Genomic DNA, 24,004 nt, shown 5'->3' with positions numbered 1-24,004 from the left:
AAGATTCTCAGTGAAAGAGAGGAAGCAGCAAAAATTAAGTGATGGAACATTATATTGCAAAGAAAGACACTGAACACACATTGATTTTTGGAAGTTAATAAAAATGAAATGACATTTCTGAGTGAAAGAGGGTATTTAATGAAAAAAAGTTTTAAATAATTAAAAAACAATAATAATAATTTTTAAACAAGTCTCTTATGCTCATCGAGGCTGCATTTATCTGATCAAAGATATAGTAAAAACAGTTATATTGTGAAATATTATTACAATTTAAAAATAACCATTTACTATTTAAATATATTTTATTCAATATAATTTATTCAGCAAGGATACATTAAATGAAACAAGACATTTATAAGGTTACAAAATATTTATTTTTTAAATAAATGCTGCTCTTTTGAATTTCCTATTCAAAGAATCAAAGAATCTGGACAAAAAAAATATCACAAAAAAATGACGCAGCAAACAATGTTTTCAACATTGATAATAAAAACCATCACTAATAACGAAGCACCAATAATAATTAATAATAACTGCACAGTAGATTAGAACGATTTCTGAAGGATCACATGACACTGAAGACTGGAGTAATAATGCTGAAAATTCATATTTCATTTTATGTTAAGATAGAAAACAGCTTTTATATTGTAATAGTTTTTCAGAGTATAATTGTTTTTACTGTATTTATGGTCAAATAAATGTAGCCTTGGTAAGTATTTCAAAGGAATTGACTGGTTTGTGAAAATCATGTGATGAAAAATAAAGCTTGGTGAAATCAGTTTTATAACATGCATCGATGAATCGTTCAAAATAACACTAGGAACATCCATTAAGAAGTAAAATAGAGTCATTTCTGATTTCATGCAGACTCAAAGTGGGCATGGGCTTATGCACAAAACATATCAAATAGCATATACTGGAGTCTGGGTAGTCTAGTACATTTGTTATCAAATTATAAAATGAGGTGATTGATTCCAGCTCCAAAGACCTGTCTCCATGGCCACAGACTTTCTTTCATCATTTTTAAACCCCATTCTAAGTGGTCTCATGCCATCTATACATTTGATTGGCTAAAATCAGATTCCCATGGGAACAAATATCACCACAACTGCTGAGTGCCAGGTTAGCCTGATACTTTAGTACAGCCTTTGATCCTCAATCTATTCACACACACACGTGCATAAACTCACAATGGTATGCACACACTCACCTACTGACCACCTGCAGGCTAGAAATCCAGTTAAAGCTCAATGATGCCAAATAGGAATTTAGACTGAAGGACATCTAAGACAGGCAAGCGTCCCACCACGCTTCTCATCTCCCCCCTCCTGAGACACATGTCAGATCCAGACATGCAGGTAAGATTCAGTGAGGCGGATCTGCCATGGAGAACCTAGAGGTGGCGTGGAGTCTGAAAATGACTCTTTGCTGTGGGAAGTGTTTTGTCAAGTTATCTCCAGCTGGCTGAGCTGTAATGAATGTGATTATATAATAGTTTTTAAAAAATACAATGCTACATATTATTATATTCTTGCAAATTTCACAGTGCAATCTGGAGGAAAAAAATAAAAAATAAATAAAATAAAATAAAATTTGATCATGAGGATCACTCTCCAAAATAGGTTCCTTTTGTCTTCCTAACCGATGTATAAATAATGATAAAAATATTACAAATGAAAATCTAGTAATTTTCTTATATTTTCTGTCGTATGTTTACACCTGTATTAAAAGTTTCAAAAAACTTCCATCTAATCTATTTTAGTTAAAAAAAAAAAAAATAAGTAAATAAAAAATTCAAGCATGGGTGCATTTAATTGATCAAGTGACTGTAAAGATTTTTTTTTATCTATTTCTGTGCTGTTCATTTGAATTAAATTCAGCTTAAAATATATTAAAATAGAAATCAGTTTAAGTTGTAATAATGTTTATTATATTAAAGTACTATATTAAAGTTTTTACTGTATTTTTTTTTTGATCAAATAAGTGCAAATAAGTTCTATATCCATTTCACTTTTGCACAACAAATATGAAAGTCATTTCTAAAGTAGTTTCAAAATGGAAAGTCCTCACAGAAAGATCACAAATGTAGCATATCAGCTAAAACAGAAAATGAACAATACTAGACAAAAAAAGCAAGCTACTGATTTTTTGGTGTACAAATGCAAAGACCAAGTAAGGAGAGAGTTCAGCTTGTCTGAAGAGTTCACATCTTGCCCCAAGCATCAACTCATCGTTTTCAAGGTCACACGTGGCTCATCATAACCGTACTCTCTCATTACTCAGTACTAGTGAATGTATAACTCAAGACAGCTGTCAGTGTCACTAACTCTTCGGCATTCACTTTCCCGCTGCTATGGAAACAACTTATAAAGGTGAGCCAAAGAGGTTTTCTGCAGCCAACGAGTCTCCATCACTGCCACCATACACAAAAGAACAGGAAGTGCCAATAGTGTAAGTAATACTCGACTCTACAGAAAGAAAAAGAGTGAAATGAGAGATAACAAAAAAATATTAATAATAAAATTAAAAAAAAAATCACTGACTGACAGGTAGGAAATGAATGAGAGAATAAATTAATAACATTTAATGAATGACATTTAACATTTCCAGAAGACATGTCTTTGGATTTAGAGTTATTGCACTCAAATGCCTCGCTTTCAGTTAAACCACATTGTGGTATGAAACTATTCATGGTCACAGGCGAAGAATACACTCTTTTCCAGCTGGGCTGTCACCTCTCTAACACAGCATATCTGACAGACAGAACAAAAGCATCTCAAGATTTTATCGGAGAGCTTCAAACCCCCCCGCTTTACTGTGTCTGTGCCAAAAACATCCTCCCTGCATGTTTAATCAGAGTCCTCAGCAGCCTGGATAAATCTGGGCGGCATTAGAGCTGAGACGCCGAGTCCCTCTTACAGGACAAAGACATGCAGCACTGCTGTATGTGTGTCACGAATGCATCAAGAGATCCTTCAAAAGCACAAAAATGACATTCCAATACAAATTTGTTATTCAAATTAGTAGTGTGCCCACATATCAATTGTATTCACATTTTACATGTACAAAATGACATTGTTTGGAAACTATAAAAAGTCTACAGACAAGATTACTTTTGGCAAAATAAATAAAATAAGAGCAATAAATTATAAATTAAAAAATAAATTATCAGTAATAGTATTAAAATGAATAATTATTCATAACAGTGTGAATTATTAATTGTTGATTTTCATATTATTTAACATTTCTATTATTAATTTAAAAATTACATTTTCTTGAGAAAATTTGATGGTGCTTACCCATATAGAACTCACCACCACAATGCTTTGAACTCAATGCCACAGTGTTTTAAAAAGTGTTGCGGAAAGTTACTTTTAAAAGCTATACATTGCAATAGTACATTACTCCCCATAAAAGTAACTAATTGCATTCCTTAGTTGCTTTTTATAATGTAATGCATAACATTACTCTTGCATTCCTTTTCCTCATCTGAGCTGAGCTTGCTTGTTTGTTTGTTTTTCATTTAAAAAGTTCTTTATTTAGCAAATGTAAAAGCCCTTTCACAGCATAATTTAAATGAAAAAGCCTCAGTCATTCTGGATCGCATGAGGAATAAGATGAAGGAGAAGAAAAAGTTCAATAAAAAACAAATGTCATGTTTATCTAAAGTCATTTTGCTTATTAGAATGGTTGAATTTAATCAACAAAGGTTAGCAGCAAAGATATTGGTTAATAAAATTGGATGAAATACAAAAAGGATATTTTATTCATTTTGAGTCTAGAACAGTAACCTTTATGTTTATACAGTACTCTGCACTTACTCCTGATTTCTCTCAACATGGGGACAGGAGAGCTGTCAGTCAATAAATGGGAAAACAAACAATGTATCTGTATGGTTACACAGTTTGTGTTCAGCAGTAGAAACAAACAATCTGAGACTGAGTAAATGGTGACAGTATTTTCATTTCTGGGTAAACTATTAATTTAATTAATCATTCAACAGGCAAAAAGACGTCATTCAGAAAAGTAATAGCACACCTCTTCTCTATAATCTAAGGTCTCATTTATAACACAAGCAGTAGAGAATGACTTCTAATACTTCAAGTTATTGGTTTGTTCATAGAGCATATTCCACTAATTATTTACTGAGTATTTTCAGTTATTTTTTATTTTTTTTATCATATTGCTGTTGTTGCTTTGTATCATGCAAAACAACAGCCCTTAACAGCCATAAAACCAGTTCAGTGCATGGCCTCTTGGGGCTTATTGCTTTAATTTGTCATACAGCTCTTCAACTGGCATGTAAATGTGGCAAGATCATGCAGCGAAGCATTGTTGTTCCTGTAGATAAAATGACATTATCAATATAATGGGGCCTCATAAAGGTGAATTACATGAATTTTAAAATACTCAAGCTGCTAAAAATACAGTTGGAGAGACCGGCATGTTGTGTTGCTGAAGTACGCTGCAGGTTCAGCCATGGGAACAGACTGTAGAGAATGAGTAAACTGGCCAATGAGGCGATGATGGAGGGGGTTTTAGTGAGCATGCACTGATCTCACTGTAGGAGACAGTGTTGGTCAAAGCAGGTTAATAGCTGTCAAAAATGCCCTGCTACCAACAGCACTCAAAACACAGATTGTAGAGGTGCAAATCAGAGCAATTAAGCAGTCAGTAACTGTCTGTCGGAGAGGAAGTGTTGTAGAGAAATGCAAATACATACCCTATCTGAAGTGCCTGATCCAGATAAGCACAGTGATCATGTGACAGGTAACTTGATTATGCATAATGAATTTTAAAGGCCACACTGTGTTTACAGGTCTGCTGTCTTACAGATTTGGCACACACACACACACACCTGGCGCGGAAATCAGGAACTATGCTTAAGTTCTAAGCTTGTGGTTCGCTCTTAATAAGCCAGAGACTCTTCTGCAGGTCAAATGCAACAGCTGTGTCCACGGATAAAAGAGCTTGAGATACGCTTAACCTCATCCACTAAAATAGCATCACCAGAATACAAAATAGACATTGAGATATTCCTGTGATTTTGGACTTTTGAACCGTAATGGGTATTTCAGCCAGGAATGCATCAACCTGTCATCATTTACTCAGCCTCATGTTGTTTCAAAATTGTATGCATTTGTTTCTTCTGTGCCAAAAGATTATATTGCACCCCACTGACATTCACTGAGGTTTAAAAATATATCTTCTATATATACACACATATATTTAAGAGCTATGGCACAAGGCAATATTTTCTGAGAGTGGAGACTTGTGGGTTTGAATCACACAAGTTGTATGGACTTCTCTTATGGTATTTGGCATCAGTTCTTCAGAAGATCTAATTTTGTGTTCCAGAGAGGAACATGAGGGTGAATAATTGCCCATTTAATGTGAACTTCGTATTTAAAACTAACAGCTATTTTACATTTTTACTGAAAAATCAATAACAAGTATTTCTAATAAAATATGTATACATTAGTCAAATAAATGTGTCTACAGATTAACAGGTTAATGAACTATTACTTGTGATGAACTACTTTCTAATACTATTGAAAACAATAAAAAGTATTAAAGTTATGAATTACAATTATAAAGAAAAATAGTATAATTGGTATTATTAATATCACTAATAATTGCTGATGAATTATTTTTATTTTACTGATTAATATTAACACATTTAACAATAATTTGATGGGGTTTACCTATATAAAAGTCAGTCTGCAGTGTTCTGAATAGTTTTGCTAAATGGATGATAGGGTTTTACTATATCATCGAAGTCAAAAGAGCAAGACTCTAAAAATGGCTCAGATCCATTCTTCAATGCAGCTCTAATGGATTTTTTCTCTATTTTGTCCAAGAGGCAAAAATAAGTAATTTAGAAAAGTAATAGCACACCTCTCTTCAACAAGCGTTACTATCTAATGTCTCATTTATGGTGCAAATAGTACATCACATACTTTGTTATTGGTATGTTCATAGAGCATATACTACTAATAATTAACTCAACATCGCATTTGGCCTATCCAATATCCAATGAACTGGTCAATGACTACAGTAGATAATACATTCATTACATATATATATATATATATATATATATATATATATATATATATATATATATATATATATATATATATGTAACAATTATATTTTCAATGCAGAACAGATGTCTAATGTGTCAAAAATGTATGATACATCTGGAGTGTACTGAACATGTAAATGTTTTCCATGCAACGGAGTGTGAAAATCCATTTCAGCTAGTGATAAGTGTCTAATCAGAACACTGACTGTAGTGTTTTTGGCAGTTTATCTGGATACACTTCACCCTCATACATCTCAGTATAAACCTGTGACAGCGCTGCTACTATGATAAATGTCTCCAACACTGAGGGTATTTTCACAGAAAATGTCATGCTTTCTTTTGAGCTAATTAGAAGATGAGTTTGTGTGTGTGTGTGTGTGTGTGTGTGCAGGGGGTAGAGAGTTAGAATGCGAATTATGTATGAAATAGATTGATCGAGTGTGTAGAAAAGCACATGGGCGTAACATTAGGTAATTTATTTTCAGCAGTGACCAATGACAAATTACCCACCTTCTGATGGAGTAATTCTTCCTACCTGCGTGGCAAAACGTATTTTAGGAGCTGATTTGAAAGATTTTCAATACTCATACATGCCAAATAGATTGCAATCTGTACAATTTCAAACCCCGAGCTGAAACACTGACACCCGGTCTTGTTATTGTACAGCATTTTACATTCTCTCATCTCAAACATTCCTGGACCGAAACCAGGTTGTCTAAAAATATTTTGCTCAGCCTGACAGTATATGGCTCTCTTCTATCCACGCACATTTCCTCCACAAATCCACAACACTCACATGTGGAAATGAGGCTGGAGAAAAATCAAGCCCGAAGGGCCCCTGAATATGGCACGGAACTCTTAAATCCCCATCTCCGAACATCCTTTGGCATCCTTATCCTTAGGACTCCCTGGCCTTATCTTGCTAAAACAGAGGGAATTGGATGTATTTGCCCAAATGCAGTGCTATGTAATTGATAAGCCACTAGTCTTGGTGGGTTGCCATAGAAACCAGCAGGTAATAGAGTAGTACCTCTTCCTCCACACTTCCACCCCGGTGTGTTACAGTATCTGCCCACTAGCTCTTTAGAGAGACGGGCTGACCTACTAAAATATGCCTATTGCCGCCAACCTTTTTCCTAATCCGCTGCTCGACGCTTGCACAGCACAGCAGAAAGCGTGACACGAAGGCCAAAAGGAGATGGCCAATTTAGTTTTTTGCCCCATGCTGTGTCACCATCAGACGCATTTACAAAAAGCTGCCCATCTACCATACAGTGATACAGAGCGTGTACACAGCACCCGTCATGTTCTTCGGGGAAGAAAACCAGCTGCTGGAAGGGACTTACAAACTATTTTCCATGTTCTTCAGGGGTTTAGTCACACTGTCTAGCCATATCTTCAATGTCTTTCATTTAGCTTTGCAAGTGACTTAAAACAACTTATATTCCAATCACTGAGCCCCATTATGGAAAAGCATGCAAATTTCACATTTGAACACATCAGTCGTGTGTTTTTGCTTCATATGTCATCCACTGTTGCTATTGTTAACTAAAACTTTAAAAAATAAAATTTCAGTAATTAATCTAAAGCTGTAAAGAAAAATTTTAATGTTAGGTTAAATTTCTTTTAAAATTAAATTAAAATTCATAATTGAAAATAACTGGATTAAAGTGACTTTAAACTGCATACATTTACATATTCAGATTGTTTTCAGTAATTAAAGTAAAGCTGTACAGTAACATTTAATTATTACATAAAAAACTTGTACCTAAATTAAAATTACAATTGAAATAAATTAAAGTGACTTAAAACCACATATAGTATATTCAGAATTCACATTTGAAAGCATTCATCATGTGTATTTGCTTCATATCCAGTGTTGTTACTGTTGGCTAAAACTATAACAAACTGTTTTCAGTAATTAAAAATAAACTGAAAATAAAATAAAATAAAATAAACATTAGATGAAAACATAAAAACCTAAACAGTTAACTAAATGTTAAATAATAAATAAAATAATTAAATAAATAAATAAAAAACTAAATAAAGATAATTAGAAAAAAACTAATAATAAAAAAAATCACATAACAAAATTACTAAACTAAAATAATTACAAAAAAGAATCCATGTACCGCATGTAATTTGGCAAAATCACATATGATTCTGTAAAATGACAAGAAAGATGTGGTTCTCCTGTAAGACCAAATGCAAGCAAATCCCTTTGAAGGCATCATCCAGACACCCTATTTTGTGCTACTGAAATAGATCGTTAGAGTGACCCAGATATGCTGGACTGTGGCAGTCTGTATCTTAATGTTAAAATTCCACAGTCACCAGAGTACCATCCTTACTCAAGCCGAAACTTAATTAGTTGTCTTCACCAAAGCTTTTGGGATCGATTTATGAACAGAATTGCTCTGGATTGATACAGACACAGAAGGTCTGCGATACTGAGAGAGCCCAAACAAGCACCTTGACTACAGTTAAAAGCATAAATTTTAGAAGTGCTGTCAAAGAGCTGGTGACCGTAAAAGGATTTTGAATCGTGAGATTCAATTTATCAACCCATTTGTCTTATAATCATCATGAGAGCACTTGCTATATAAATGAGCTCAGCTGGGCCATGCAGGCTAGATGAACTTATGTCTTCCATGTGGCCTGAATAGAGACCCCAGAGGATTTGAAGAATTTTTAAAGAATTGTTTCCATGGTACTGTGTCTTATTCAACATCGTATCAATGGTGGAAAATAATCAAAGACTTACGAAAGCACCCGCTCGAGTCTTGACCCAGAGGACCCAATAATCTCTCCTAGAGTGCAGAAAGTCTGGCCGAGGAAGGACTGTGGGAGACAAAACAATGAAGGTAAATCACAGTTCTGTGGGTTTCCTGCTCCACAGACACAAATCAGCAGAGACAGTCCCGTCTGGAAAATCTCAGAAAGATGGTATGAGGACTCACCTCGGATACTGTATGTCACTGAGTATAAAGACAGGTGAGGCCTGGCTGATGAAACTCTAAGCAATGGAAGGGGTGAATCAATGACATGGAAATGCATACAATAAAGCAAGCGAAATAAAAAAAAAAAAAGAGAAAAACAACAGAAATAGAAGACGAGACTTTGAAAACTACGACAGACTCTTTCATGCAGTTTTTAAAGGACAGGGAGGGTCTGGGCTTTGAATATGACACTTTTTCTTTTTTTTCAAGAATGAGAACTCAAAAAACAAATTGCATTCTCTTTGTAACTATTTTTGGCATGACACAGAAAACAAGCAATGGATAAATTACACTCGTTTACAGCTTGTACCTTCTGTCATCCACATCCATTGTAGCAGAAAAGACATTAAATCAACAATTATAGTCAAACTTGGAGACATTGCCTCGTGACTTGTCTATCCATTAGCACAGCATGGGAGACATTTAAAGTTTGCTTACATGTTTTGAGATGTTTGAGCTTCTGGAGTCCACATTGTATCTGCATCAAATAAGCAAAAGATTGAAAGTTAATAGGAAGATCATGTGTAAAATTCATTTTGTCACTGTCTATGGTTTTTTTTTCCCTTGAAACAAAAGGGGAGAGTGTTGTTATCCACTTACACATCAAACCGAAGGTTCTGCTTTTCTTCAAAGAAGTAATCCAAGACAAACTTCCTCACAAAGTCCGGGTTCAGAGTGTTGTCAATCACTTCTGTTCGACCAAACTAAACAAGAAAGAAAGATGCATCCTTACATTTAATGTTTTTATGGCAAGATAATAAAATTATAGTTACATACATAAATTATAGATACATAAAGGTCATTCTCCACAAACCGGGCACAAAAATAAATAATTAGTGAAAGAACATGCTTAACTTTGTCAGAAGGTCAAACTAAATACCTAGAAATAATACATTAAATCATAATGTTATTTTAAAACATTTTACAACAACACTTTTACATATATTTGCAATATTTCTAAACCTGTTGCTAAAATTTGGGATAAATAAATACAGTTTAAAACTCTGAATTGTGTGATTGTTATGTTATTTAAAAAAAAAAGAGAGAGAGAGAGAGAGAGAGAGAGAGAGATATAAACAGACACATAAAAAAAAAAACTAAAAAAAAAAAAACTTGAACAACACCTACACGGCTAACAGAGCTGTATGGAAGCATATTTCCATCGTGAAAAATAAAAAAGTAACTGTGACTTTTATTATTACAATTTTGAGTTTATATCTCACAATTTAGATTTTTTCAGATTTTTTCAGAATTGAGACATAGAAACTCAAAATTGTAAGATATAGATTTCCAATTCTGAGAAGTAGTCAAAATTGTGAGACAAGTCACAATTTTACCTTTTTTTTTCTCCAAATGATTTTAGAGTTTACATCTTGCAATTGTTTTTTTGTTTCCTGCACAGAATTGTTTTCTCTTTTCTGTTTCTTAAAAATGCAAGAATCAAAATTGTGTGATCAGAATTGTGTGATATAAACTCAGAATTGTGAAACAATCAAAATTCCCTCTTTTCTTTTTGTATTAAATGGTAGAATCAGGCTCCCACTGAGTTGATACACGTAACATTATAATGTAGTTATAGTTAAAACACACATAATTTTGACTATTTTCTTGCCAAAATTTGTACACAGTAAAGAATAATATATATTCCCATTTATAAACACAACTATCCTTTAATGAAACATGATACTTCAGATGAATAGAACAGAAAACATAACAGAAGCTAATATTATCCTCTCAGCTGTATGTAAAATCTGCACAGAAGGAATTACTGATGTGCCAAAGCATAATAACAGTTGCTATGATTATATTTTTATGATCAGAAGCAAAATCAGCCCTCAGACTTCCCTTCTCTCAGCAGACTCAACAGCAGCCTGAGCTCTGCATGAATGTGGGGCAGGAATAGCAGCTCAGTGTGAGCTCGTACAGCTTCCTGCCAACATACACATGCCTGAAGCAATCAGACAGTAATTCCCATCGGGCAGGAGTCCTTGGTGGAACTCACCGATGGCACAGAATAATGAACTATTGATTCCTAACTGAGATTCAGACCCAAGATCATGTTCTCAACTCCCCAGACACATAATCCCACCTATCAACTTGGTATCCACGCTTTCCATTATCTGCTCCTGAAAGTTCCTGCAGACGATCGGTCCTTGACTAAAGATTCAGTGACTGTTGGTTACTGCATTATCTGTTTAGGGGAGCTGACTGTTTATAATGCAGTTGCTATGCATGCTTTTGGAGGTACTTGTAATATGAGTGGGCAATTGAGTGTCGATATGCATGCGGAGAAAGCCACTGGTCTAGATACACAGCAGCTATATAAAAGTAAAGTGAATATTTCATGATGCCATCTGGAGAGCGAGATACCTCTAGAGAAGTCCAGAGTGCTCCCTGCATTCCTCAAATTTCCCAAAGCAAACTACTGTTCCCCCCCAACACTCAATATGAGACTTTCCCTAGAGATTACTGATTCCACAAATCTTGGCAAGGTGATAGAATACATTTAGTAGCTGCATTTACAATTCTGCCAAAAGGGTCATCTTTAGGATGATTTTAAAACAGCACAAAAGCGCAGATAAATGGACCGTTCAGCACTTACTGGGAATATGCTGAAAAATACAAATTCTTTGCTTCTATCTACAGTATTTAGCACGAAATAATAATTTCTGTAACTTTTACTATATTCTACTACACTCTGCATAATAATTTCTGTAATTTCTAATACTACATTAGAAGTTTTTTATGAGTGTCACATTCTTTTTTTGATTTCTGTTTCTGCATTTCATTTTCAAATTTGTTGTCATACTGTTTCAAATGGTAGATTATGTTCACCTGTATACTGTTTAGCTCCTCACTTTCCCTGTGTATTTAAGCCTGTGATTTCATTTCAGTTGTGTCAGCGCTTGTCTGTGCATACTGTATGATAGCTGTTTCGGTTTGCATGTTTTCCCTAGTGTTTTTGTCCATGTTCCTTTTGTTTAATAACATTGCTGCAATCAGATCCACAATGCACTTTCTCCTTCTATCCCTCTTTGACAGTGAACTCTCAACTTTTCAGTTTGATTTCTTTCAAGTTTATTATTATTATTATTTTTTTTGTTCAGTAAATTCAAAGTGGTCAAAAAATGTTAACTATGACACAATTCAAAAAAATTAAGGCAGCAGTTGAATGTACATTTACAGGTTTTTTTGTTTTTTTTTACTGCATAACTTTTACTTACATTACATTTATGAATTTAGCAGACACTTTTATCCAAAGCGACAGTGCAGTGGATTAAGGCTATACATTTTTTACCAGTACTTTTAACTAATAAATTCAGCATTTCAGTAGAATAATACGATAATATGTGAATAATACATTTTATTAAATCAGAATTATGCACTTGTATGTTTAAATAATTTGGGTTCTAAAATATCTGTTATTGTGAATTAGGAATTTGTAAAAATGTTTTTGAAAGTAGTCACTTATGCTCTTATGTCTTTACTTGATCTAAAATACAGTAAAAGCTATTATTATAGGCTATAATATTATGAAACATTAATAACATTTTAAATTAATTTCTATTTGAATATATTTAAAAATTTAAACATTTCTTATTTTAGCAATGTTGAAAGCAGTTATGCAGCTTAATATTTTCATTGATTTTCATGGATTTTCTGTTTTTCAGGATTCTTTGAATAATAGAATGTTAATAAGAACAGCATTTATTTTGAAATGTAATTTTTTTGTAAGATTATAAATGTCTTTACAGTCACATTAATTTCTGGAAAAAAAAATGCTGAACAAAGTTTTGAACGTTATTTTAGATGTATAACATAATATGTTTAGAAGATAATGATATATTAATATTAAATGTTTTATTCATGTTTAAATAATGTTGAATAGAACATTAAATGTTTTATTCAAAGCTTCTGCAAGTTTATGGATAGGCCTACTGTTTCTAAAAGAAAAAATCTAATGAGATTTATCTGGAAGGAAAATAAAAGAATGCACATAAGAATGCACTTATTGTGGCCATTGGACCATGATAATTGATAATATAGTTTTTCAAAAGGCTAAAAAACAAACATGCTGAGCAGTATATGTTCTGCTCATATATACCATGAAAAGAATACTAACCTCTCTCCACTCCTTAGTACCAATTCCTTGAACATACAACACAACCACTGTGAAGAGAAAATGGAAAAAGTAATGGTCAAACACAGAAGGAAACAATCAATATTAACACCTACTACGTGCACAGTGAGTTTCCTTAAATAAAGCAAATGGAGATGCTTCACTTAGAAATTCATCTTATCATCTAAATTAGAAAATGGCTTGGAGATGTGCCTACTTCATGGGATGTGACCACTAGGAAGTATTAGTCCAAACTCCAGGCCTGTTAAGTCTAAGTGTGGAGCAGCAGGTGTGAGAATCTAACTCATCAATTACTTCACTGAATCATTCAAGAGGAGTCCAAACAGGAAGAGCACTGACCAACAAATGGACTGCAGCTCTATGGGTGGTAGTTTAAGATGATGTCAGAAATGTCTTAATGAGAAAACTTTCCAGCCAGCAAGCTATTGAGGAATATGAAAATTTACAAACCTCATGCTATAACCAAAAGATTTATGGAGAGCAATCAGTTGTGAATCAAGTTGTGAAAATGGATAAAAAATAAATAAATACAAATGTCACTTCTAAACATAAAAAAAAAAATCATAGAACTATCACAAGCCAATACAATTGCAAGAACTGAAGAAACAAATAAATTAAACACTGATAAAGACAGCAAGAAAAAATAAATTGCCAATTTAGATTTAAATTTAAGTTCTAATTGTTTAATTATATATAAACTATATTATAGATTATTATATATTTATGATAAATATACATTATATAATTTAAATTATATTATCTATTTAAATTACACATATAAATATACTCTATATACTATATACACGTTCAAAATAAGTGGTTATAGAAAAGAATCATAAACCCCAGAAAAAGGTGAATGTCCTTGCATGGCCTGTCAGAATCCAGAATCAAATCTGTGGAATGACTTAAAGACTGCAGTCCACAAACACCCGAACTGAACTGAACCTCAACAGTTCTTCAAAAAAGAGTGGGCAAGTATTGCAAAGTCTGCAAAACAGATCTGCAAAATAAGTAGAGACAGAGACATTTCCAACAAACTAAAGGCTGTAATTAAAGCAAAAGGTAGTTAAACTAAATCCAGACAGAATGAGTGATCCTTTCTCCAACTCAGTGATTGCTTTTTAATTCTTAATGTTGGTGTTTTATCTTTCACTTGGATTTTATAAGTTGCACTGAGTTAAACTTAAGTTGCACTGGATAAAACAAAAATTGTGTCTGTCTTAATTTCAGGCTGCAAAGCAACAAAATATGATTATTTTTAAAGGGGGTTGATTCTTTTCTATACCCACTGCAAATGGATATCCTGTTAATTATGTCAGTTAACACTCACTAGAATGGCTTTTCCCCCTGAGAATGGCCCAGGAATTTAGCCATAACTAGCCAAACAAAATCAAAAATTAGCATTTCTTGTTTTTCAAGATGCAAATGTTACTCGAAGCTAGGCATTACGAATGCATAATATCTCTGTTGCACTGAACATAATGAGACTGACCACATCCATTATTTTAAACTACTTGAAAAATCTGCAGTAACTACACTGGGCCGGCTAATGTTTAACGATTTCACATAAATTACATGGAATAATCATCAGAGCAAAAAAAGCATTTCAGGAAGAATAGACACCTATTCAGGTATGACCTTTGCCAGATCAACCGAGGAACTGATTTAGAATAATTCTCAGTGCAAATTATGGTAACTCAGACGTCAGTCAAGCGTTTGATTGCTGTGAGCATTAGGGAGAAGGATTAATAAATGTTATAATTTTGGCTTCTCTGACTAAAGCAGGTTTAAAAGATTTTTTTTTTTTTAACTCAGAGATTACTTTGCAAGGAAAGTAGTCACTTTGATACTACTAGAAAAAGCTGTAGAAAAAAAAGATGTCCTAAGGGTAAAACACTTTCTGCAATAGCTTCACATAATGAATAGCCATGAATAACTCATCTGAAACCTTCACTTGTTTTCAAGGCAACAGCAAAATAACTCATGTGAAGAGCATTCATGGCTATTGACATCATTTGGGAAGAGAAAATGCTTTATGTTTCTGCTCAGAGATTGACCCTCAGAGAGAGAAATCAAAAATACTTTTACTAATGCAGTATTAAAACATGACCATTTTATCATGCAAGACATCCATTTTATTACTCTTAAGAATAGTAAATAAAACTCAGTAAGGATTATTACATGCTCATTAGTTAATCAAGAAAATCAAAAAGCTCTAAATGAATATGTAAATGTTACATTTTAAATGCATGCAAAGTGAAAGTGACGTGATATACAGCCAAAAATGGTGACCCATACTCTGAATTCATGCTCTGCATTTAACCCATCCAAAGTGCACACAAACAGCACTGAACACACACTGTGGTGTTTTCTTTAGTTTTCATTCTTTGGTGTGATGGCTTGATGAGAGTCTTATTTGTTTATTGCATCTTACCCCTAGAAGACATAATATACTTTTGCTCTAATGTGTCAGTAGGAAATACCAGTTTATATTTCCAAACATTCCTTTTGCCATTAATTGTAATAATCCAGTAAGATTTTTGTATGCACAAGGAGTCTGACGACAGCCAGCCATCGCAAATCATCCAGTCTGTCTGGGATTACATGAAGAAACAAACAAAAAACACTCAGACAGACTAAATCCAGAAGAAAAGCGACAATACCTCCAAGACATCTGAAGAATCCTACATGTGAAGATACAGAACCGTAAAAAGTTTTAGGTACAATGCTGTAAAGTGAGGACCCTTTCAAAAATAGTGTCATATAAATTAACTCCTATTAACTGAATCAAATCGATATTTGGTGTGACCACCCTTTGTGTTTTGTCCTAGATACACTTGCACATAGTTTTTAAGGTAGTTTTGTAGGAAGGTTTCTTCTAGCGTCTCGGAGATGTTGCCACATTTCTTTTGGATTTAGTCCGTCTTTGTTTATATTTTGGTTTCTTCACGTAATTCTAGATGAACTGGATGATGGTGAGATCAGATCTCTGTGTGGATATTTGGCTGCTGTCAGACTCCTTGTGCATAAAAAAATCTGACTGGATTACAATAAATGCCAAATGCAAAGTTTGGAAATGTAAACTGATATTTCCTACTGGCACACTGAAGCAAAACATATAAATAACTGGCTTAAAAGCATTTTTGTTTGGTCAAAATACTAATGGCCTAAGACTTTTTGCACAGTACTGTATGTGTGTGTGTGTGTGTGTGTGTGTGTGTGTGTGTGTGTGTGTGCGTGTGCGCAAGTTGTATATGCAAAAATAATAGGTTATCCAGGTATTCCATGCATACAGAAAATCTGCATACTGTGCATATCTAATGCATAAATATCAGAAGCATTTTGATAATGTATTATTCAAAACTATCCATAGACTTTTTGTGGTAAGACTCAAAATGAGAAGCAGTCACTAAGATTAAGACTTACCTGGTGCTGACCTTGAGAAGGTATCAGCATCCAGCAAATTCCTGAAGAAACAGTAAAACAGATAAGCTCAAGCACAACACAGACTGAACAAAATAACTGCTGGCAATAATAAACCAACAAAACCTATCTAGAGGAGATTGTTTTATTGTGCTTACAACAGATGATTGCACAGAAACAAAAGCAGCTTCTATGTTTGTCCAGTGTGAACAAAGAGACTCACTGATGCTCAGATCAGTGCAGGCTTGAATTTTCTCCTGCCTAACATCAATGACCAAGGTCACGAACACTTCGAGTACACATGAAATCAAAACTGACCCCATTTACTTTATTATTCTTATTAAGAATTCAGTTGCCTTGGGTTCTTTTAGTGAAGAACATGCATTTAACCACAACTAACTGACAAGATATCAGTAGTTTCCCCTGAAAATAAAATAGGCCTAAATACAATTTATTTCTGATAAATAAATAAAAAATAATCTACAGATAATTATCAACATGTATAATGAACTATACTGAAATGTCTTGTCAGCAATATATCTTACTCAGTTTACTTTTTAATGCATGTTTCTGGTCTTACTGTGCATTATGCATTAAGCATACCTTTATAAACAAAAATGAACTTGTCTTCGTAATCTTGTATTTGGTGTTTTTCAAAAATGACTTTTCTTTACAAATAAATTCTTACTTTTCAACCAGCTTTCATAATCCTATCAATTCTCACTTGATAAAATCAAGTCTCACCCTTCATTTTTCTCATTCCATATCTTGTTTCAATTCAAAATACCTCATGCTACAGAAGTGAAACGGGTTGTGAACAGCATTTCAAATTGACCTTAACTCTGTCAACAAAAATATATTTAACAAAGACTGCTGATAAAAAGTAATGTTTCATAACTCCTCCGAAGGCAACAGCATCTATTTAATGTTTGAGTTTCCATCCATCAGTCTCTTACATGTCTTCCGATGTGCATTTAAATTTAAAGACCAGACTGCATTAAAATGGACATGATGGATAGCCAGTAACAGGAACCCATAGATATTCTCTCACAGGAGAATTGTGTTTGTGGAATAAATAGAAGAAAGGCTAGGGAAGTACAGCAGAGAGCACATTAATCCATCCGACTGAGCAGAGAATCGATTCCATCTCTAGTCTGCAGGATGCGGCTCTGAGCAACAGGAGGTATTGCCTGACATCTGGTGTGACGCCAGCTGTGACGTTTTAAACCTGAATAAACGGGTCCTGGAGCTCTGGCATCTCAACAGGGAGTGCTTTCACGTGCACTGTACTGACGGGGATCCCTTGACATACTGTGTGGTTTTGGTTTTTGGGTTTTAGGTGATGACCTTGATCAGAATAACATGGGAAGAATGCACTGCAAACTTCTTACTCATACCTCCATTGTGGTTGGGAATATTCATCGACACAGATCACATTAGTCATATGAATTTTATTACTGGATGTAATAAAACCATCTAGCCACCCAGTAACTTCCAAATCAGGTTATGAAGATTAGTTGATATATAATTCAAACTTTGACGCAATCAAAAAGAGCCCAGTAGACCTGCATATCTGTAGCCTGCTCTCTTCACTTTAAACAAGAAACCATGAATTCTTCACTCAAAGCAAAATCGACTGACAGTACTGTACAGAATTGTACTTTCTGATGAATCATACATAAAAAAAAATATACAGAGATAATGTTTTCCTTTGCTTCTCGAAACATGATAGGAAAGATAGGAAATTACAAGCTTTCCTTGGCAAACGCAACAGATCCTTTAAGATCTCCGGGTCTGAGAGTCTTCAACACATTCCCTCGTTCTGGTTTCCCTCCAGACTCTCCCTTATCGAGTGACACAACGGCATCTGCTGCAATCTGTGTTGACAGTGACAAACAACCTTGATGAATTAGCTTCCCCCGTGAACAGCTTCCACAATTTGCCGGCATAATGCAGTGACGGAAATACACTCTTTCACTAACTTGTTGCCTTGCGAAGTGGAATAAGTTTTGAACACTCATATGCGACATCATACTAGATTAGAGGTTTCCTGTGGAGTTTTGAATACGGGTAACTACTCAAAGTCATCAAAACTGTAATTGCAGGTGTTAATTTCAATAGAAAAGCACAGTTAGTGTGCAAAAAGTTAAATATTGCCAAACATATGTGGACACAAAAATGATGCTAAAATTCACAGGGCCCGGGACATCATGAGTGGGTTGCCTCTCACTAAGGTCCTGTGAGTAGGCTACACCATTGAGGACCTTGGTGGGCAACAAACTGTTGTAACAGCATTAAAAGCACAGAATTCTCCAGAATTGCATGGAGTAAAATTATAACCTGGGTTCATTGGAACAGCATTTTATCAAAACAATATTATGCTGCTTCCTGTATGTTTTGAAACACATTCAAAGTGAAGTGTTCAGTGAATGGGACTAAAAGTGTTCAAGACTGATGAACCTGAATCTGGCAGTTTTTTTTATTATGCTGTTTCTTGTATGTATTGCAGCAGTCTGGAAATATCCAGGGAGTGGTGCTGAAATGTTCACTGGGTTTGAAAATAATGTACCATCTACATTAGTCTTTGAGCTCTTTTATTGTGACTCATGTTTTGTGAGACGCTCAACGTCGCAACTGCAATGCTGTACCAGGTGTGCTAACCAGCAAGTTTACAACACCAGAAAAGCCATATATATGGAGTTGGTAGTGCATACGTCAAAATGTATTAGTTTACAAATCATGCACCATTGTAAAAGTATTTTGAGATAATAGCATAGTATTGTGCAAGAAAATGTGTGAAAGTCTTTATTGATTGATAATCTGCACTGTAAACAATTTGTCTGACAACAAATAAAAGTTATTGATGTTTTACTGCCACTAGTAGGCATTTTTTTTATGTAGAATTGTATATGTTTTTGGAGTTCTGCAAAATAATATATTTACCTAAATTGTAAAATATATTAATTCACCCAAAAGTGAAAATTGTGTCATCAATTAGTCAATCACATGTAATTACAAACCTGTATGGTTCTTTTTTCTGCAAAATACAATAGATTTTTTTTTCTTTTTCTTTTTTTTTTTAAGTTGCTTAAACCATCACTTCTGGCAAAAATATGAGTCTATAATCCGCTTTCTTTGGTGAAAAAAATCCATCTTCCATCTCCTGTTATCTTCTCACATCTTGTCCATCTCCTGTTATCTTCTTGATATGTGCATATTTCTCTTCTAATTCAGATAGGACAACTTTTTCACTGAAGAAAGCAATATAGACAACGCATATTTAAGCAGAAAGCAACATTTTAAAGTTTAAAAACCTCTTGATCAGTTTGTTGCTTACAAACACACAGCTTATTGCGTCACAAGAAGTTAACTGATGGACAGGAGTGGATTTGTGGATTATTGTGATGTTTTTATCAGCTGTTTGGACTCTCAACTTTGATGGCACCCATTCACTGCAGAAGATTCATTGGTGAGCAAGTGATATAATGCTAAATTTCTCCAAACCTGTTCCAATTAATAAAACTCATATTCATCTTAGATGGCCTGAGGGCAACTACATTTTCAGCAATTTTTTATGGTTAGGGTTGATATTAATAGGTTAATATTTCCCTTCGATAGAATTTGAACAGGATGTCCACATACTTTCAGCCATGTACTTTTCAGTCCACAAACTCAAGCCATTTTGTACCCTGTCCTGATACACATTTTCTTATCACGAGATGTCATGCCACAAGACACTGCCTCAAAGTGAAGCAGAAACTCATTGGGCATCGAGAAGCAGAGCGTATTTCGCTGCTGCATTTCATTTTTCATAAATCCTGATGTGTTGCATTCATATCCCAGCAGGCTACTATAAAATATGTACGACTGAGGAACCACTTGCTCCATTTTCTTGCCCCCATCTTCCACCTCAGCCAAATTACTGCTGAAGGCTCGGTGGGCAGAGCCAGCCGGCCGCAGATGTGGCGCATGTATAAAGAGACCTCCCTTGGATATCTGGGCAAGCAGTGTCTGAAGTGAAGGCTTTATGCAAACACACAGACAGCATCAGCAGTCAACACATTCATTATTCAGGAAAGAGTCTGTGCTGTTTTTTGTTGCCAGTGGTGTCAGTCCAACAAGGAGAGAACGGTCCAGAGGGACACAGCGAGGGAAGAGGTCAGCCAGGCATTAAAAAAGGTTGCCCTTTATTTTACAGATTTAACTGATTTCGATTATATAAGTGTTTGTTTAATTCACGTTTCTATGAAAAGCATCAAATCATAAAATGAAAAATACTCAAAACATGTAGCTAAAAATTCATTTCTTCAGGCAGCAAAGGCTTGATTTGCAGCATAAGACAATTGCTATTTTCAGTATGAAAAATTGGCACAAATAGAGAACAAAAATAAAATATGACTTGAGAGATCAACACCATCATCTCCAGAAATCACGTATGACCATAAGGGGGTCGAATGCACCTACATCAACCAAAAATGCCACCTAGGTATGGAACTCATTAGATTTTTAGAATCAGTCTGCAAGTCATGAATGCAAATAGACAAACTTGGAAAAACATATTCGCCTAAACCCCTAAAAAAAAAATCATGTGATAAAAGCATGGTACTGTAATGCTGTCTATATATATATATATATATATATATATATATATATATATATATATATATATATATAATGTAATGTAAAAGTTAATGACCTGGAAAATAGAAAAAAAAAGTCTGAACACTATTCTGAATATTAGGGAGAGTTGTCCCTTTCATTGGTTATGTAAAAAGTACCAAGTAGTAACATACTGGCCAGGGAATTTCTTTTTTTTTTTTTAAGTAACTTACCAAGGCATTACCATCACTGACTGTACTATAGTACTGCCACAGAAGCCTATTGTTTTGTAAGGGTTTTGTTGTTGCTGCCCTATATACTGAAAAATTACCATATTCATGCACCATGGTGTTTATACGGAACTCCAATTCCCCTCAAGTAAGAGTGAAGCGTGTCTCACAAATACACAGGCTACCCAACATTTTTCCAGTAACGTTACTTTATTTTGCTGACCTCCTCAGTCACCCGTTTGTATATATTTTGAAGACGCTTAGTTTAATAACATCTTTAAAATAACCAAATTCTAATATATATTTCATAGTTAGTAATATTTGACCTAACGTACCGAATTTTGAACATAAGTAATATTACAATAAGCAATATTCGCTCTTACCTGCAGGAGACGGTGATCTCTATTTTGGTCGCAGGTACGCTGCTGTTTAACGGATCAAACTCCCCGATCGATGCCATTGCAGCTCCTCGGGAGTTTGAGTTAAGTCTTCAAATGACTCCAAAATCTGGGTCTCAGTCGTCACACGTACAGTATAGCCCACCAAACTGACGCAGAGAAGCGGCTTTCCTTACAATTTGGACTGAGGGAACATCATCGGTCCGTGTGAGTCTGAGCCCCTCGCGCACCTGAGGAGAAAGCGCGCGTTTGATCAGCAGGTAGAGTCTGACTGGACCTCCACTCGCCCTCCCTCACCGCGGACACTCCGACTCCGCTTTGAAAACTTAAATTGAAAACATCAATTTTTAATATTACAGAAGCCATCCAATATTTATGAGGTGTGGTGTCAGATATGGATCTGAAACCTTTGGGGACGTTTAATCTATTGATGTGGGGAAACGATTTTTCAAATATCCCGTTTTTTCAAACGCCCACGGCTTTTAAAATCCGGTTGAGCTGTGGTAAACGTCGATGTTGCGCAGTATAAATAACAAAAATACTCAAGTATTCCTCAGCACCACGTCAATACACGAGTTCTGAATCGGTTGATAAATCGTAAAGCACTATGTCCGTGTCTTTAATAGTGAGCTGTCTGCATAAACAGCATTTCTGGCCATTAATTGTTCGATTTAAGCGCATCTATGATGTTCAAAAATGCTGTGTAAACAGTAAACACCAAATATTCTTTAACGTAGCCTATAGTACACGACAATGGTAGCCTAATACAAAAGCACAAGGCTATAGTATTGTAAAACAATTTAGTCTTTAATCACAATTTGGTTTCAAAATCTAGTGAGCTGTCAAAATAAATTTTGGCCATCAAATGTTCTATTTAAACGTCTGAACGGACCTGATCCTCAAAAATTCTGGACACTATAAAAAAAAAGTAGGGCACTATAAATATAAATACCATTGAACACCAAAATGGTAATCATTCGCTAAATCAAAGGACCATTTTATAATGGGCATTTTTTTATAGCAATGAATTTATTGTTATTACAATAAATCAGAAACTACTTTGGTTTTGTCTCAAAATCTAGTGATCTGTCTAGACCGCAATTTTGGGCATCCCTGAATGTGTGCTTATGTTGCTCAAAATAAGTAAGCAAAATTAAATAAACAATGGAATGGCATGATTAATCTTTCAGTAAATCATAGTGGCTTGATATATTATTGATATATTATCATTACCATGATACCTTTTACAGTACTTTTACCCAACATTTGAACTTTCAAAATGTTTGTTTCAAAAGTATAAATGCACCTGTTACCCCAAAATGGCACACTAACAATAACCAACTGTAGACCATGCATTTAAAAAAATAAAATAAAGATAAATTGTATTACTACAATACCATGTTGCAGCAACTATGTTAATATTAAAGAACATCTCTTAAAATCAAATCAAATACAAACTTATATATTGCATCATGGTGCCACTTTTTGAATAAAAAACTTTGTAGTTCCACAGTATTTATAAATTTTTTTTGGTCCTTTTTTTGTACCTGAATCCCCTTTGGTCAATTTCATTGGAGTTTTCTGCCATCTTCGAAGTGACCAGACTTTTAACCTTAATTTTAATAAAACTCTGGTGCCCTGCGGTAAGATATAATACGGTTATATCTTCTGGACGCTTTCCCTAACGGCTAGTGGTGGGCAGTATTGCAGCAGCACTCCTCAATTGCTTTTGGGAGATGACACATTGAACCTCTTGGCCAGAAAAGAAAGTGCGAGTGTGTGAATGGGGCTGGGGTGGGGGGAGAAAAACAGAGTTTTTATACCTTCCCTTTTGGTTACCCAGCCAGCAAGCAAGCGAGCTCTCGAATGAGAGGAAGCTCTCTAACAGGGGAAATTTAATTGTCCTTTGAGGTGAATCTCTGCTTAGCTTTCCAGTCACAAACTCAAAGCAAGAGATGGATAGGGAAACAGGGTGTGGGAGACTCATTACACCTGCATACAAAAGACCGCCTGTGTCCCGCCGTCCTTGAGATGCCAGAAACCTACAGCTTCAGAGAAGAAATGAAAATACACAGCAAGGTGCACAATATGCTCATTAGTGATGTGTCAGTCACGGTGACAGTTCA

General features: G+C 34.7%; 1 protein-coding gene across 2 annotated transcripts in view; it reads right to left on the bottom strand.

The window, feature by feature from the left end:
• Positions 1 to 22,520, bottom strand: part of LOC127944285 (copine-9-like) — a 37,888-nt gene extending 15,368 nt beyond the window's left edge. The window contains exons 1-7 of one of the 2 annotated variants that reach the window (XM_052540172.1): positions 21,864 to 22,520; positions 16,655 to 16,695; positions 13,211 to 13,257; positions 9,688 to 9,791; positions 9,526 to 9,565; positions 9,398 to 9,400; positions 8,853 to 8,929 (exon numbers count right to left, since the gene is read on the bottom strand). In XM_052540172.1, the coding sequence (XP_052396132.1) occupies positions 8,853 to 8,929; positions 9,398 to 9,400; positions 9,526 to 9,565; positions 9,688 to 9,791; positions 13,211 to 13,257; positions 16,655 to 16,695; positions 21,864 to 21,940 (389 nt within the window). In that variant the 5' untranslated portion in view covers positions 21,941 to 22,520. Of the gene's footprint in view, positions 1 to 8,852; positions 8,966 to 9,397; positions 9,401 to 9,525; positions 9,566 to 9,687; positions 9,792 to 13,210; positions 13,258 to 16,654; positions 16,696 to 21,863 lie in introns of both variants that reach the window. The other variant, XM_052540173.1, reaches the window with a different exon arrangement.
• Between the last annotated feature and the right edge of the window lie 1,484 nt (positions 22,521 to 24,004).

Source organism: Carassius gibelio, chromosome A23 (genome assembly GCF_023724105.1).
Source record: "Carassius gibelio isolate Cgi1373 ecotype wild population from Czech Republic chromosome A23, carGib1.2-hapl.c, whole genome shotgun sequence".
NCBI lineage: Eukaryota > Metazoa > Chordata > Actinopteri > Cypriniformes > Cyprinidae > Carassius > Carassius gibelio.
Note: the sequence above shows the minus strand (reverse complement) of the source record. Positions and strands in the feature narration are given on the sequence as shown.